At 39.3% G+C, this 17,107-nt stretch overlaps 1 protein-coding gene across 1 annotated transcript in view; it reads right to left on the minus strand.

Moving 5' to 3' along the window:
• The window catches only part of LMTK2 (lemur tyrosine kinase 2), an 83,494-nt gene that overhangs the window by 40,995 nt on the left and 25,392 nt on the right, over positions 1-17,107 (minus strand). The window contains exons 3-6 of the mRNA XM_041748088.1: positions 15,082-15,226; positions 7,263-7,336; positions 3,382-3,500; positions 3,109-3,196 (exon numbers count right to left, since the gene is read on the minus strand). Coding sequence (XP_041604022.1) covers positions 3,109-3,196; positions 3,382-3,500; positions 7,263-7,336; positions 15,082-15,226 — 426 coding nt within the window. The remainder of the gene's footprint in view (positions 1-3,108; positions 3,197-3,381; positions 3,501-7,262; positions 7,337-15,081; positions 15,227-17,107) is intronic.

Raw genomic sequence — 17,107 nt, forward strand, 5'->3', positions numbered from 1 at the left:
ACTCATGGAAACGGTTGTGATTGTCATTTATAAGAAACATCAAGAGCTTAGGGACCCAGAAAAGCCACCATAAAGTGTTGCAAAAAACTACAACTCTGACAGGAGACTTGTCTCATCACATACATATGCATCTTTACATTTTCTTCTCAAGTGGTGGCAGCACAGGAATCACCTATCACACTGGTTACCCACAGGCCAACTAAAAGCAGTTCTCATATTGTAATAACCAAGGATCATAAATATTACAACTTAGAATACTGAGATAATCAAAACAAAATTTACATGCAAGAAAATGATCAGAAACATCACCAAGAACTCCTTCCTCTTAGTTCTCATGCCTCCATTCAATAATTTATCAGATGAATAACAATTATCACATGTCTGCTCCCTCTACAGAGGAGCTCCAGAGGGCAATGACCACACCTTCCCTCTATGTCCACTGAGTGCAGCCTGCTGTCTCTCCACAGCAGCTGTTCAACAAATAAGCACCCTTGATGAGACAAGAAAATGTGGGGATGGCCCAGGAAAGTAGGTTTAATTCCAGTTTTCCTTACATGGAGAGAGAGCGAGCTCTCTGAGGTCCCAGGTTCCTTGGAGGAGGGTTAAAATATTAATTTTAGACTTAGTCAAATTATATATGCATGTTATAATTCCCAGTGTAATCATAAAAGAAACTAAGAACAGTCTCAAAAATCCAAACTAGCAGATGGGAAAAACTGAACTACACCCTGTCCCCCTCAAATCGAGAATCTAAAAGAAGGCCAGCAAAAAAGCAAGACAAAAAACTTCAAACAGGTAGGTAGGAAAAATTATACAAAATAGGTACATAAAATTCCAAATATCTCATAGATACAACACACATAAATGGACTACATGTTCCATGTTAAGTGATCAAGACTGACAAATTAACAAAATTTTAACTTTAAGCTATTTACAGGTGATGTAAACTAGAGAAAAGGACTGACAGAGATAACCAGGCAGATTCTAACCAAAAGAAAGCTGGGATAACTATATTAATACAGTTAACAGGCTTAATCCTTAGTAATGCTTCTAGTCTTAAAAAGAGCCCCTTCATAATTACAAAAGGTTAAAATCACATGACGTTATATATCAATTCTAAATTTGTATCCTTGGCACAACATTCAAAGCAAATACAATTATAATTATAAGGAAAACCTGTAATCAGATTTTTTTTTAATCATATCTTAATATGTCTCTCAAAAACTGAGAGAAAACAGACTCAGAATCCTCTATCAACAATCCCCAGATCAGAAGGATACAGGAGATTTGAACCTCATAAACTTGACCCAAAGAGAGCCATACAGATACACCTATGCAGAATACCAGAAAATACATCACCCCCAGCACCTACAGATAATAAAAAATACATTGACCCAGGGTGAAGAGGAATCCAGCAGCTGGGAGAGAGGTGATGCAGGAGGGGAGTGAGAATCACTCTTTAGTCACTGAGATCTGGAGGTTACTCTGATATAACCTAATGAAAGCTAATATACCAAGCTTATTAATTTTTCTTTTCTTTTTTTTTTTTTAAGATTTTATTTACTTATTCATGAGAGAGACAGAGAGAGAGAGAGAAGCAGAAACACAGGCAGAGGGAGAAGCAGGCTCCCCCATCCTGATGCGGGACGCAACCCCGGGACTCCAGGACCACGCCCTGGGCCGAAGGCAGGCGCTAAACCACTGAGCCACCCAGGGATCCCCCAAGCTTATTAATTTTTCTTTGGAATTAGCTATCTCTGCCAATAATAGTAATATTCAAATCACATTTAGGAATTAAAACAAAATCCACGATGGTTACTGCTCTCTTTCAATTTTATCAGCTGAAATTATTGTCTGCACTAACTAGGGATTTATCCTGTTGTACTCCTACTCTTCTGTGCATGATCTTAATGTTTGAATGTTCTGAAAATTGAGATGATGCAAATAAATCAATTAAAACCTTGCTTTTAAAAACAGATGCCTAGGGGATCCCTGGGTGGTGCAGCAGTTTAGCGCCTGCCTTTGGCCCAGGGCGCGATCCTGGAGATCTGGGATCGAATCCCACGTCGGGCTCCCGGTGCATGGAGCCTGCTTCTCCCTCTGCCTGTGTCTCTGCCTCTCTATCTCTCTCTGTGTGTGTGACTATCATAAATGAAAAAAAAAAATTTTTTTAAATAAAATAAAAAAATAAAAATAAAAACAGATGCTTACAGGAAATTTTCACATAAAAGTTATTATTAATAAAAACAATTTTCCAAACTATAAATCTCAGTAAGTAGTACTATCATGCTAAGAAATGAGGCTATTAATTTTAAGTTAAAAAATCATCTAATTATTTAAAAATATAAAAGGCACATACATTCACTATTTTAAAAAACTGACAGGTTTTTAAAACCTGGGTGGCTCAGTCGGTTAAGCATCTGCCTTTGGCTCAGGTCATGACTTCAGGGTTCTAGAATCGAATCCTGCATCAGCTCCCTGCTCAGTGGGGAGCCTGTCTCTCCCGCTCCCTCTGCCTTATCTCCCACCCTACCCTGCTTGCTCACTCTCTCTCGTGCTCTCCCTCTCTCAAATAAATAAAATTTTTTAAAAATAAAAAAATTAAAAACTGACAGGTCATAGGTACTACTCTATAAGATCACCTTAATGAGACAAGTGTTTTGAACTGCCTAGCTGAAGTTAAGACCTCAAGCTCTCAGGACGGGTGATCCTAATCCAAGCTCTGGCTCTGTTATATACTTGATAAACAACATTTTCTTCATCTCTGTGAGCCCTATTTTAATCTCTCTCTCTCTCTCTCTCTCTCTCTCACACACACACACACACACACACATACACACATACATACATATATACACATAATGTGGACAAATATGATTAAATATCCACATTAACAAATGCAAAGAGCCGAGCAAGGGATGGAATATAAGTCAACACTTACATAAGCATCAGTACACAGTATTTTCAAAGGTAATGACTTAGCACATCATAGTCTTAAAAATAGGGGACAGAAGTGAAAGCAGTCCCTCATCCAGCATTTCTATGTGTCAAAAACACTTGGGTATAACCTTTTGAATGCATGACCTTGAATTTCCACTGAAAACTTACCAAGTCACAGAACTCAAACACCAGAAGATAGGGAATTGCTTCTACACATTGTCCAACACACTGAAGAATATTTGGATGCTGAAGAATACTGGAGAAAAATAAAAGTCACAGTGTTGTTCATCAGGGAGCAGGCTAGTAGAACTGTTCACACAGTAATCCAAATGTTAACATTCATAACGATTTAAATATGATAAATAGCAAAGTTATTTTAAATACATGATTTTCAACAGACTTCAGACTATGTTTACAGAACACATAGTAGTGTTTACTTACTAGTAAGGTTCTCCATTTTTCAAAAAAGTATCTTGTTCCTTTGGGCTTGCACTTGCTTTTAACTCCTTCACTATGACTCTGGCTACGCTAGTGCCTGTATAAATCTCTCCAAGGAGGACCTACAACCAAAGAACAGTTTTTCATTTCACTTCCATCAGACTGGTAAAGAAGTATGTCTCATTATCAGGAAATGGAGTACAGGAAAATAAATGAAGCAACAATCAGGCCTTCCACTATGAAAATATTACCTCAGAAAAAAACTAGAAAAATGAAACCATTTTCCTTCAGTTTTAAACTGTTCACTGGATGTTGATAGCTTTCATATATGTGTCTGTATTTCTTTTCTACTTATTATAAAATCATACCATATTTTCACAGATATTACCATTGACATCACAGAAGAGTAATTTGTAAGTTCAAACATAACTCAAATGTTTCTCAAAACACTTCAACTGAGTTTTGTTATTTTGTCTCCTTCAGATATGAGAAAGTAAACTGACACACAGGCAATGTACAAATATACTATCATTGCATTATAACTTTAAAAATCTATGGTATTCCAATTATTTCAGACCTTTATATTAAAACTTCATTCAAAACAGAAGGAAAAACATAGGCCACTGAAATGAACAGAGTACATAATGAATGAAAATAATGGGGTGCCTGGGTGGCTCAGTTAGTTGGGCAACTGATTCTTGAATTCGGCTCACGTCATGATCTCAGGGTTGTGGAATCGAGCCCCGAGTTGGGCTCCAAACTCAGCACAGAGTCTGCTTGGGATTCTCTTCCTTTCCCTCTGCCCCTCCCCACTGCTCATGCTCTCTTCTCCTTGCTTTCTCAAGTAAAATCTTAAAAAAAAATTTTTTTTAAAAGAATGATCAAAACTAAAAGCCTGCTTTTTAAAAGTTTTTAATATTTTTATCAAGTAAATTAATTTTAGCACCCTGGATATAGTAAGACCTTGAATAGAAAACAGTTGATTAAGAATGTAAAGGCAGAAAAATAACAGAATAAGGAATTCTGATAATTAACAAAGTCATATTCTGGATTCAAATAACCAGCTTGTACAGCTATCATAAGCCTAGTACTCATAAGATAGCAATTCCAAAAAAGGTTAGAATAATCTCACTGCCACTGCCATCATTGTTGGTCTTCAATGTCTGTAAGGACAATTCATTCAACACCTTGACCTCTCAGGTTTTTACTTCACTTCCAACAATCTTTTCTCTGACCCTATCTTGGAAAATCTCCTGTGGGTCTAGATCTAGTTAATAACTAGATTATGGTCCCAAACCTTGAATTTTGATTTCTCCTTCTCTACCTGTCCTTTGATTTCCAGCTCACTCACTTAAACAGTCTAATCCCACAAGGGCACAACTTGTCCTCCAGATCCATACATGATACCCTCCTTCCACCATCCCGCCCCTACCACAGGGCTGGCCCCTCTCCCCTCCCTGGCAGCTTAGACCCTACAATCCTTTACTATCACCATCCCCTTTGCCCCTCTCACAAAGCCCTATGGGCTTAGCCAAACCCCAGCACTGCTTAAATTCAACTACTTGCCTATGGCAACACCAAAAGTAGACAAAACACAACCGCAATGACTGGTCTCATTTCAAATTCATTAGGGTCTTCAGCATTCCCAACCCCCTGCTATGTATGTTCCCTAGTTGGTAGAGTTCCCAGAGGACTCTCTCACATGTTCTTCTCCTATTCAAACTCCCAACCCATCTTTTTACTCCTCCCTTTCAACTGGCCTATTCACTGAATAATTCCTCCTTTTAACACCAAATCCACCTATACCTGTATCTATACACACTGTTTTTATTCTCTTTCTAAGAGAACTCCTACAGTACTCCCCTTTCCTCTCTCCTGCATTATCAGCTTCTCCACCCTAATATAAAGAGGCTAAAATAGTTGCACAGCCTATAAAAAGCAAGGCAAAGCAAAAAGAAAAATCTTTCCTTGGCTGTTAGGTGTTCCCAAACAGCTTGAACTCCGTTTCTCTGCTTCCTTTTAGAGTAAGACTCAGCAAGGTTTGTAAATGTGCCATCTCTGCTTTCTCCCTTGTGCCCACTGCATGTGAGCACATGACCCCTCTACAGCCTCTTAGGACAATACTGTGGCCCTCACGTGCTACACCCTACCTCTCCCAGTCTTTACTTAGTTTGCATTTACTACCATTCCTCCTCTTGGCACTCCTCCTTTGCCAACTCTCAGAACACCCTGCTCTCCTGCACCCTCTTCCTCCTCACTGGCTGATCACCCCAGCTTCTGTCATTGACCTGAGCTGACTTCTCCTTGCCGCAGATCCTCAGGGCCCTGTCCATGTGCACCCCTCCCCACCCCCGTTCTTCACGTGCACAATCTTGGTGATTCCATCTAGTCTCACATCCCTAAATACCAGCTAGAGATGGAGCTCGCCCAGACATGTACCTCTGGCCTGGGACCTCTCCCTTGAGCTCTAGGTGTATACTTCCAACTGTTTACTTGGTACCTCCATCTGGATGCCTAAGAGCCATCTCACCTAACTTATCCAAAAGAGAACTCCTGACTTCTTTCTCCATGCCTGCTTCTCCTTAATCTTTGCCATTTCACTTGCCAGCAATTCATTCTTTCCACTGATCAGGCCATAAGCAGCCATCCTTGACTCCCTCCTCCAGACTCCACTGACCCATCCCTAGTCCTGCAGGCTCTTATTTGAAAATCCATGTTGCTCACACCACTTCTCACTGCTCCATGCTATCATCTAGGCCCAATGTCCCTGGTTCCCCTTGGTCTTCCACAATATGACTGCCCAAGTGACCCTTTCAAAGGTAAGCCAGATTACAGTACTCCTCTCTCAGACACCAAAGTATTTTCCCAGCTCCCCCTGAGTAAAAGTCTCTAAATGCATCTCCCATCACCTGGCTCTCCCACACCTCTCTGAGCCCATCTTCTACTCCTGACTGTTTGCTGTCTGATCACCTGCCACCACACTTGCCAACACCCCGCTACAGCTAGAGATTTAAGCTTTGTTAGGGCAAGGGTCCTCTTTTGTTTGCTGCCACATTCCTAGCACTCCGCACAGGCCAGGACTTCACTTCACCTGCCTTCCTCCACGTTGTACATTGAGCACCAAAAACAAGGTGTGATACACAAAAGGTTTTGCCAAATGGCTTAGAAGATTTGGTAACTAATAAAGGTTGGATAATGTCAAAGACACAGAACTGACAACTCTGAATGGAAAGACAAGAGGCATAAGATGGCTGATCGATCATCAAGCAAATACCTCTTCTTGTCTTGACCACCCTGCTTATGATGCAATTGCCACTAAGTGAGGAACCTTTTACACAAATCCACTGCTAATTACATCAAGAAAATAGCTACGATAATAAGATTATTCCTTCGGAACACCTCAAAAGAGGTGTTCAGTAAAGTACTGCTACTATATATCCCTTGATAGGCTATGAGAAATAGAGAACAGTTCTTTGCCATGGTTTTCATTATAATAATACTGTGTATCTATGGTTCTAAAGTGGTTTAAGTATCATTAGGAAGACGGGGGAGAAGTGGAGAAAAATTAAAAAACAAATAATTTACCTTGAGGAGGATTTAGCTTCTAAAATTCCAGTCTTTCTTCCCTTCTTACTGTTCTATGCCAGCAATTAGAAAAGTATCTGATACATAACTAAAAGACCTTCTTGGAAAAATGCACACACTTAGAAGCACTGAAGCTCACACTCCTGTGTGGTTCAGGGCGTAAGGAGTACATTCAAGTAGTACCAGAGCAACTAAAGAAAATGTGAAATATCCTACAATACAACTCTTAATTAGCTTTAAATTCTAAACACTGTAACTGTGTTTAGAAGGGGGATAAAAAGTAAATGTGAACATTTTACCTTTCCAAACCAGCCATTTCCAATTTCCTGTATATAGTTTAGACTGTGGCGAGCAACTTGAGACTTCAAACCTTCTGTAGGGAAAGGAACAAAAAACAAAATATGGGCATTTAACCGGAATGAAATAAATATTAAATATATAAAGTATAAACAATGTAAACTTAAAGCTTGTGCTAATAAAAGTAAAATATATTCATTAAATATATATATATATATCATCACTTTCAAACTAATACTGCTGAAATGGTTTTGGTTTTTAAAACTGACAATGTTTTTCTGAATGCATTTCTTAAACTGATACTTTGCACTGTCTTCTCATCTAACCACTCTACTATAACCACTAATCACCATTCCAATGGCTTTTACTTAGTCCTTAGTTTCCTGGTAGGGGTGAAAATCTTGTCAAAAACTGTGTCAGCCTTATCAGAACTGTGGAAGACAAAGAAAGGTTTACAGCAACCAATCAAACCAGGAGAAAGGCCACTGAAATAGGGTAGATCTTGTGTCTTTTATCATAGCTCCACCCCCCCCCCCCCCCCGCAAGCCCCCAGTGCAGCAGCAGTCTTAACGATGACACATGTTCCAGTGTGCGTCTCGGTTCCAGACAGAGCACAGTGGACCTTAGAATTCCCAAGGAACTGTGTTCCCTTTTAATGCAAGTTTCCCTGAAGGACTGCCACAAGTGGCTTCCCTGGGCTTCACCAACTCAGAACTCTATCAGGACATCATATGCCTCAAAAACAGTGAAAGCCAAATGGACAAGATACTTCCATTTGGAACAAAAAATAAAAGTATAGAGGCAAAGAGTAGAAATGCTGAAAGCTTTACGGAAAAGCCGGGGAGTGAGATTTGGGAGGTGAACAGGAGCTCTGAAAAGCTATTGCAATAGAGGAATCTTGAGAGCCACCTGCATGCTCAGGGAAGGACACACACTCACAAAAGCCTTGAGAATAATGTAACTTTCGCCTCTAGCTAGGCTTCATGCCCAGCACAAGCAGGAGGTGAGGACTATGGCAGAGCTCTAAGGAGCCTGGGTGAGAAGTGTCCCAACACTGAGCTAATCTGCAAAGACCCACAGAATACTTCTTTTGTTGTTTTTTTCTTCTCTTATGTACACCATATTATTCAGAATGTCCAATTTTCAACAAAAAAGTACAAAACATGAAACAAAGAAGAAAGTATGGCCCACTCACAGGTACAGAGGAAATGTAAAAAAAAGTGTCCCTAAGAAAACACAGATAGGGGCCTTACTGGACAAGACTTTAAATCCATTGCCTTGGGCAGCCCCGGTGGTGCAGCGGTTTAGTGCCCCCTGCAGCCCAGGGCGTGATCCTGGAGACCATGGATCGAGTCCCACGTCAGGCTCTCTGCATGGAGCCTGCTTCTCCCTCTGCCTGTGTCTCTGCCTCTCATTCTCTCTCTGTGTCTCTATGAATAAATAAAATCTTAAAAAAAAAAAAAATCCATTGCCTTAACCATGCTTAAAGAGCAAAAGGAAATCACAGACAAAGAACTGAAGGACACCAAAACGATGTCCTAATAAGTGGAGAAGATCAATAAAGAGATCCAAATTAGTAAAAGAAGCCAAATGCAAATTTGGAGCTGAGAAGTACAATAACTGAAATGAAAAAATTCACTAAAGGGGTTCAACCACAGAAGGAAACAGACAGAACCAGCAGTGACCTTGAAGAGAGTTCAAATACAATTATCCAGGCTGAGCAGAAGAAAAAGAATGAAAAAAAATCAATAGATAAAGGCTAAAGGACTTGTAGGGACACCACCAAGGGGACCAACATACACATGAGAATCCCAGAAAAGGGGAGAAAGGGGGGGCAGAAAGAATATTTGAAGATACTATGGTAAAAAAAAGTCTCAATCTGATAAAAGGTATGAATCAATACATCCAAAAAGTTCAACAAAGTCCAAGTAACATAAATTCAAAGAAACCCATTGCTGAAATGCACTGTAACTGTCAAAAACTAAAGATGAATAATCTAGAAAACAGCAAAAGGGAACTGCTCATCACATACAAGAGATCTTTGATAAGATTAACAAATGATTTCTCACCAGAAACCAGAGGCCAAAAGAAGTGGGATGGCACATGTAAAGTGCTGAAGAACTGTCAACCAAGAGTTCTATACCTGTTTTCCAAGAATGAAGGAGAAATTAAGACACCTCCATATAAACACAAGTTTAAGGAGATTGCTGTCACGATACCTACCCTACAATAAATGTTAAAGGAAGTCCTTCAGGCCAAAATAAAAGGACACTAAACAGCAACTGGAAGCCATACAAAGATGACAGGTAAACATAACTACATAGGTAAATATAAAAGCCAATTATTGTATTTTTGTTTTTTGTTTTTGTTTTCTTTTAAAAGGTTTTATTTATAGGGACGCCTGGGTGGCTCAGCCGTTGGGCATCTGCCTTCAGCTTGAGGCGTGATCCTGGAGTACTGGAATTGAGTCCCACGTCGGGCTCCCTGCATAGAGCCTGCTTCTCCCTCTGCCTAGGTCTCTGCCTCTATGTCTCTCATGAATAAATAAGATCTTAAAAAAAAGATTTTACTTATTTATTTAAGATAATTGTGATTTGAAGGAAATATCTAAAAAATAAATGGAATAAGAATCAAAATGGCACATACACAAACAAATCCCAATGGCCTATTTTGCAGAAATGGAAAAACTGATCCTAAAATTCATATGGGGGGAAGCTGGGTGGTTCAGTCAGTTAGGCATCTGCCTTTGGCTCAGGTCTTGGTTCTGGGGTCTTGGGATTGAGCCCCGCCTGCTTGTGTTCTCTCTATCCAATGGATAGATAAAATCTTTTAAAAATTAATTAAAATAAAATTCATATGGAATTTCAAGGGACGCTGAATAGCCAAAACATTCTTGCAAAACAAAACAAAGTTGTAAGACTCATAAACTACTCAATCCCAAAACTTAAAACAAAGCTATAATAATCAAAACACTGTGATATTGGCATAAAGCTAGATATACAAATCAACTGAGTCTGAAATAAACATCAACAAATACGGTCAGCTGATTTTCAACAAGGTGCCAAGACAATTCAATAGAGGAAGAAAGGGTCTCTTCAAAAATTGTTGTTGGGGCAACTAGGTAACCACCTGTAAGAGAATGAACCTGGAACCTTACTCATATTATATATAAATATTAATGGGTTAAAGACCCAAATTTCAAAGTTAAAACTATAAAAGTCAAAGATGACACCACTGGTGTAAATCTTCATGACCTTGAGTTCAACAAAGGCTTCTTAAGTATGACACTAAAAGCACAAGGAACTAAAGAAAAAAATAAATTGGACTTCATCAAAATTTAAAACTGTGCATATGAAAGGACACCAACAAAAGAGTGAAAAGACAACCTACAGAATGGGAGAAAAACTTGCAAATCACATCATTATTATGAAGCTATTAAATCATTAAGACACTACAGTACTGCAACAAAGAATTAACAAATTACTGAAATAGAATAGAAAGCCTACAACAGACCTATACACATATGGAACTAAAAAGCAGAGAGGAACTGAAGGACCAATCAATGACGAAAGTTCAGAAAAACACAGCAATGGGACAACTGGGTGGCTCAGCGGTTGAGTGTCTGTCTTTGGCTCAGGGCATGATCCTGGGTCCAGGGATTAAGTCCCACATCGGGCTCCCTGCAAGGAGCCTGCTTCTCCTCCTGCCTATGTCTCTGCCTCTCTCTCTGTCTCTCATGAATAAATAAAATCTTTTTAAAACATTTTAAAGAAAAACACAGTAATCTACCAAAAAAGACTCATTCGTTCCTTAACAGCATGCTGAAAAATCAACTCAGGATGGGTTATGGATTTATTTATTTTCTTTTTAAAAAGATTTTATTTATTTATTCATGAGAGATACAGAGAGAGAGAGAGAGAGAGAGAGAGGCAGAGGGAGAAGCAGGCTCCATGCAGGGAGCCTGACGTGGGACTAGATCCCAGGTCTCCAGGATCACATCTGGGCCGAAGGCAGCACTAAACCGCCGAGCCACCCGGGCAGCCCCTGGGTTATGGATTTAAAGTAATATGTAAAGGTGAAACCTTAAAACACTGTAGAGAAAAAAAGTAGTTAAGTATCATTTTGACCACAGAATAGGAAAGGATTTCTAAAGACATAAAAAGCTCTAACTCTAAAAATATTAATTTTAAAAAATTAAAAGAGAGAGAGAGAGAGACTGCAAAATTTCTAGCTTAAGAGGCTGTTAAATTTGGCTATATTAAAATCAGAAAACTTATCAAAAAATTCTTTTTTCACATATATTTGACTAACTTTTTTAGTGCACATTTTGATTTCTTCTTCATTTTCTGTTTCCATTTTTACTAGTTATTTTCTTAGTAGTTACCATGGAGATTACAGTTATCATCCTAAATTTATAACAATCTAATTTGAACTGATACCAACTTAGCTTCAATAGTAATAGCATATAATATTTGACACCCAAATAGCAGGAACATAAATTAGCACAATTCCTTGTGGGGGGTAAGCTGGCAATATCCCCCCAGATTATAAAACACGTGTACTCTTTGACCACTTTTAAAAATTTATTATGCCAGCCCAACATCAGTGTGCAAACCAACATAGGCAGAAGATTATTTTTTTTTAAGATTTTATTTATTCATGAGAGACACACAGAGAGAGAGAGAGAGAGAGAAAGAGAGAGAGAGGCAGAGACACAGGCAGAGGGAGAAAGAGAAGCAGGCTCCATGCAGGGAGCCCAATGTGGGACTCGATCCTAGGACCCCAGGATCACACCCTGGACAAAAGGCAGGCACCAAACCGCTGAGCTACCCAGGGATCTCTAGGCAGAAGATTTTTAATAGCAAAAGATTAGAAACAATCCAAATATCCATCAGTAGGTTAAATAAGTGGTGCTAAGTCCATACAATTTAAATAGTAGAAAATTGTGAGCAGTAATAAATAAGCTCCCTTTATGCATATGGAAAGATCTCTAAGGTATATCCGTAAGTGAAAAAAGTAAGATGCAGAATATATTTACCATGCCCATAGGAGTAAAAACAGTGAGTGTGTTGGGGTGAGGAGCAGGTAAATGGGAATATTTACATCAAAAAAGTCCAGAAAGATGTCTAAGAAACCAAGAAGAGTGGTTACATACAGACAGTGGGGGTAGGCGCTGAGGTCAGATTCAAAGACTGGAGGCTTTTCACTATATGTACCTTTTCATGTTTTGGGTTTTCAACTGTATAACTATTTTACCTATTGGTAAATAAAATAAGATATATTTTTTAAAATGTGTAGAGTTCTTCTAGATTTGCTTTTGAATATGTGGTGTACTTTTTCCACTTAATGTATCACAAAAACCATTCATCCTTTTACAGGACAACATAATGCTCCATTGTATGGGCTTACCATAATTTAACAAGATATGTCCTGTCAGATATTTCACTGACCCTGCAATAAATTCCTTTGTAGACATATATTTGCATACTGACATAAATAAACTACTGAAAGTGAAACTGCTGGATCAAGGGTAAACACATTTTACGTTTGGATGCATACTGTCAGAATACCCTTGGGAAAGAGCATCTCCACCAACTGACAGCCCTGGTAAGGGCGACTGTCCAAGTGCCGGCTTACCACACATGCCCTTCACCCATCACCACGCAGGGGCTGGCTTTTCTTCTCATCTTTCTTTAGCTGTTATCATCTTACTTTACATTTGTATTTCTTTAATTGACAGTGAAATTCCGATTTTTTTATTGGCCATTTGAATTTCTTTTCATGAGTTTCTCCTTTCACATCCTTGACTTATCCTTTCCTTTTTTTTTTTTTTTTTTTTTTTGACTTATCCTTTCCTATTATTTCCTACTGTTCTTCTTCCTATACATTTATTTGTAATCTTAATATATATTAATAACATGGGGTGTTTTTAGACATTTTTTTGTAGTTTACAATTTTTTTGCTACTTGGTCAAATTTGGTTATGATGTCTTTTCCCATAGAGAGTATTTCATTTTATGAATCAAATTCACCAATATTTTCCTTCATGGTTTCTGCATTTGGTGTCAAGCCTTCTTACATCCCAAGATCATAAAAATATTCTGGGACTATTCAATGCAGAGAAATTGAAAAGCATTTCTTCCTATTAAGAAGGGATTTAGAACAGAGGGCTCTAGAAACACAGAAAGGTATATGAACATAATGAGAATGGCTTTCCAGGTCACTACCATTTCTGTTGTGCCCATGATTGCACTCCAATTCCTCTCCACTATGCCTTGGATAGAAGCTGCCTGGCCCTTCCCTCTTGAGCTTTCCTGCCCACAGTGAGGGGTCAACACTATCAGACTGGGGGAAGCCAACCAGAATGGCTCTCTGAGGGCTTTCTTTCTGGTCCAAAGAGAGAGAAGCAGAGTTGGCAGCAGCCATGATCCAAGCTGAGGAAAGGAGCTGGTGTGCAGGATTCAAGCCAACTCACAAAGAGGAGAGAGATGAAGAGTGAACGAAAAGCATGATGGTGACCAGGTTCCCAGCTCCAGAGGTTTCTAAGGTCTGCCTAACCCCTACTCTTTCCATTGCCTGGTTCCAAGTGTCAAAAAAGGTCCCTTTTCTGTGTATGCTGATTTGAGTTAGGATTCTATCACTTGAAATTAATTCATGGGTATTAAGACTCCAAGATGGCAAAAGCCCTAAGAGAATTCTCTCAGGGCCTCTCTTAAGTATAAAGGAAAGCCTATTATTAAGAAAGCAAAAAGAAGAGAAAATATTTCCATTTAGAGAGAAGTATACTTAGGTTACTTAGGTGATCCCAAGAGTATGTTAAGACTCCTGTCAAATTTCACTATTTTGTGCGCCTGGGTGGTTCGGTGGTTGAGCATCTGCCTTTGGCTCAGGTTGTGATCCCGGGGTCCTGCGGTTGAGTCCTGCACCAAACTCCCCACAGGGAGCCTGCTTCTTCCTCTCCCTATGTCTCTGCCTCTCTCTGTGTGTTGCTCATGAATAAATAAATTTAAAAATCTTTAAAAAAATTTTTTTTAATTTTCACTATTTTGGTTGAAGTAAGGGTATTGTTATTTACAAAAATGAAAGGTAAATACTACATGTTAGCTTTTAATGTTGCAAAACCTACAAATTAAAATATATACCTATATGTCCAAATATTTTATAGGAAATGCACCCCAGCTGTGTCATGTTTTATCTTACTTTTTAAGTCACATATACTGCATTTCTTTTAGTGCCATCTTCTAGGTTTATGCTACCCTAAACCTACACCACCATGCACAGAACCACAAGAGGCAGGAATGGCCCTGTGCACAGATACAACAGCCTTCTCTTAGTAGTCTCAAAAATCCCTGATTCTTGAACTGCCAGTCATATTCTATTTTATAACAAGAAATCCATCAACATCTAATCAAACTTCTATCTCAGGATGAAAAGTCCATTCAACTAACATATTCAAATATACTGCTCCTCCTCAATCACAGGACATCCTGGGAAAGATAGCAGTGTCCTACTCAGCAAGATGAGCAGTGTCTAGAACTACCCAAGTAAAGGCCAGGAGCAATGTGTGAGCTCCATTTCAATGAACAGAGGAGACTGGTTTATTCTGATACCAGACCCAGGGTCCAAAAGGAAAGGACTACGCTTCTGCAGGCATGCAATGACCAGGCCTCTATAATTTAGCTTCCCCAGGGAGCAGAAAGGAGAGAACTAAGAAAGCAGACCAGACAGGCAATCCAAGTATTTTATGATTAGCATCAAGGTTCCCACTCTCACCTCTGAGAAATGATTCATGAAAGCATGACACTGGGACATAGGACCTTACCTACAGAAGGCTGGAGCTGGGCCGGAGCTGGTAGTGAGATATTTGGTACTGAAAGTGTGAAAACTTCTGCCGGTGACTGAACAGAGGGAGTATCTTCTGCTGGTGGTGTGAAATCTATTTCATCATCAAAATTATCTTCAAATTCCTAAAATAAAAGAGGAGCAATGTCATACTTGATATGAACCAGCATATTAAAAACATATGCTAACTAACGTCTGAGACATGAGCATTTACTCACTCATCTGAAATACACGGCCTTAATTTTTTCCCCCAATTTGTACCTACTTAAGTAAAAAGCATACATAATTGTGTTCTCCAAAGTGAAATAGCATAATTGGTATGGTTTGAAAATAAATTAACCATACTTTATGCAACTTTTTCAACTGACAGCTTGGACTTAAGTGCAACGTTTTCTAAAATGATCATAGACCATCAAGTGGAAATATTTGTCTAGGTTGGAAATTTTCAGTTATTAGAGCTTCAGCTACTCTTTTTTCTTTATTATTCACTTTCACAAATCTTTTAACATATTGAATCAAAACAGATTCATTTTATTTTATTTTATTTTAATTTTTATGTATTCATGATAGTCACACAGAGAAAGAGAGGCAGAGACACAGGCAGAGGGAGAAGCAGGCTCCATGCACCGGAAGCCTGACGTGGGATTCGATCCCAGGTCTCCAGGATCGCGCCCTGGGCCAAAGGCAGGCGCCAAACCTCTGCGCCACCCAGGGATCCCTGGATTCATTTTATTTTAAAACTATATACACTTTTCTAATTGCAACAGGATTTCAATCAAGATAAGGACAGTTAAAAGACCTCAGAAAAGATTCTTTCTTTCTTTCTTTCTTTCTTTTTGTTTTTTTTTGAAAAGATACTTTCAAGGAAGTCTTATTTTCCTGGGAAAGTAATAATGGAAAAGTTACTGAACTAGGTAGAAAAATCATCAGTGTCTAAAGAAGGTGAGGATGAAGCTGTGTAGCATGTTGGTACTACTGACACACTCAGAATGTCTGGTTTTCTGAAGATGGCAACTTTAAAACCAATGCTGTGTCTGTAAAGCTATAGAGATCTTTTCAGTGACTCTGTTCAGCAGAAAGCTACCATGACTCCTGCTATCACCATTCTAGTGAGCTGGGTCTCCCTTGGTACCCGTGTTCATTTAACATTCATACAGAGAATGATCAAGGTCATTCATTTTCTCAGATAATTAATGAGTATTACCCCCACCAGGCACCACAACGGAAGCCGAGAATAAATCAGTGAACAAGACTGTTTTCCATTCCTCTACAGAATATCCTTTTCGGGCAGCCCAGGTGGCTCAGCGGTTTAGCGCCGCCTCCAGCCCAGGGCGTGATCCTGGAGACTCTGGATCGAGTCCCGTGTCAGGCTCCCTCCATGGAGCCTGCTTCTCCCTCTGCCTGTGTCTCTGCCCCTTTCTCTCTGTGTGTCTCTCATGAATAAATAAATAAAATCTTAAAAAAAAAAAAAAAGAAAAAGAATATCCTTCTTTTCATTTTCCTTCTCTACCACTTCTCCTTGCCATTCCCCACCCTCCCTACAAGGGAAAAACCAGAAGATAGATTTCTCTAACATGTATGTTCTCTCATTCTTATACAGGTCACCTACATTGTCAAATGAATTATGACATTTACTGCTATTTGTAATGGGGTGGGGAGGGACCAATGAGGTGCCATAATTTCAATCCATGAGGCACCTCTGAATGGAAGAGCTTTGCTCAATTCCTCTTTGGATATGCCTAAAGCTTCTCTCATTAAAAAAGATTTGGGGGGGCCTGGGTTGGTTGAGCATCTCTTGGTTTCAGCTCAGGTCATCACCCTGGGGTCATGAGATTGACCCCCATGTTAGGCTCCATGATGAGCAGGGAGTCTGCTTGGGTTTCTCTCTCCCTCTTTCTTTGCCCCTCCCACTCACTCTCTCCTTCCCTGTCTCTTTCTCTAAAATAAATCTTAAAAAAAAAAAAAAATACTTTATCCATCACTCCTACCTTAAAAGCAGTATCACT

This window comes from Vulpes lagopus, chromosome 3 (genome assembly GCF_018345385.1).
Source record: "Vulpes lagopus strain Blue_001 chromosome 3, ASM1834538v1, whole genome shotgun sequence".
NCBI classification, from domain to species: Eukaryota; Metazoa; Chordata; class Mammalia; order Carnivora; family Canidae; genus Vulpes; species Vulpes lagopus.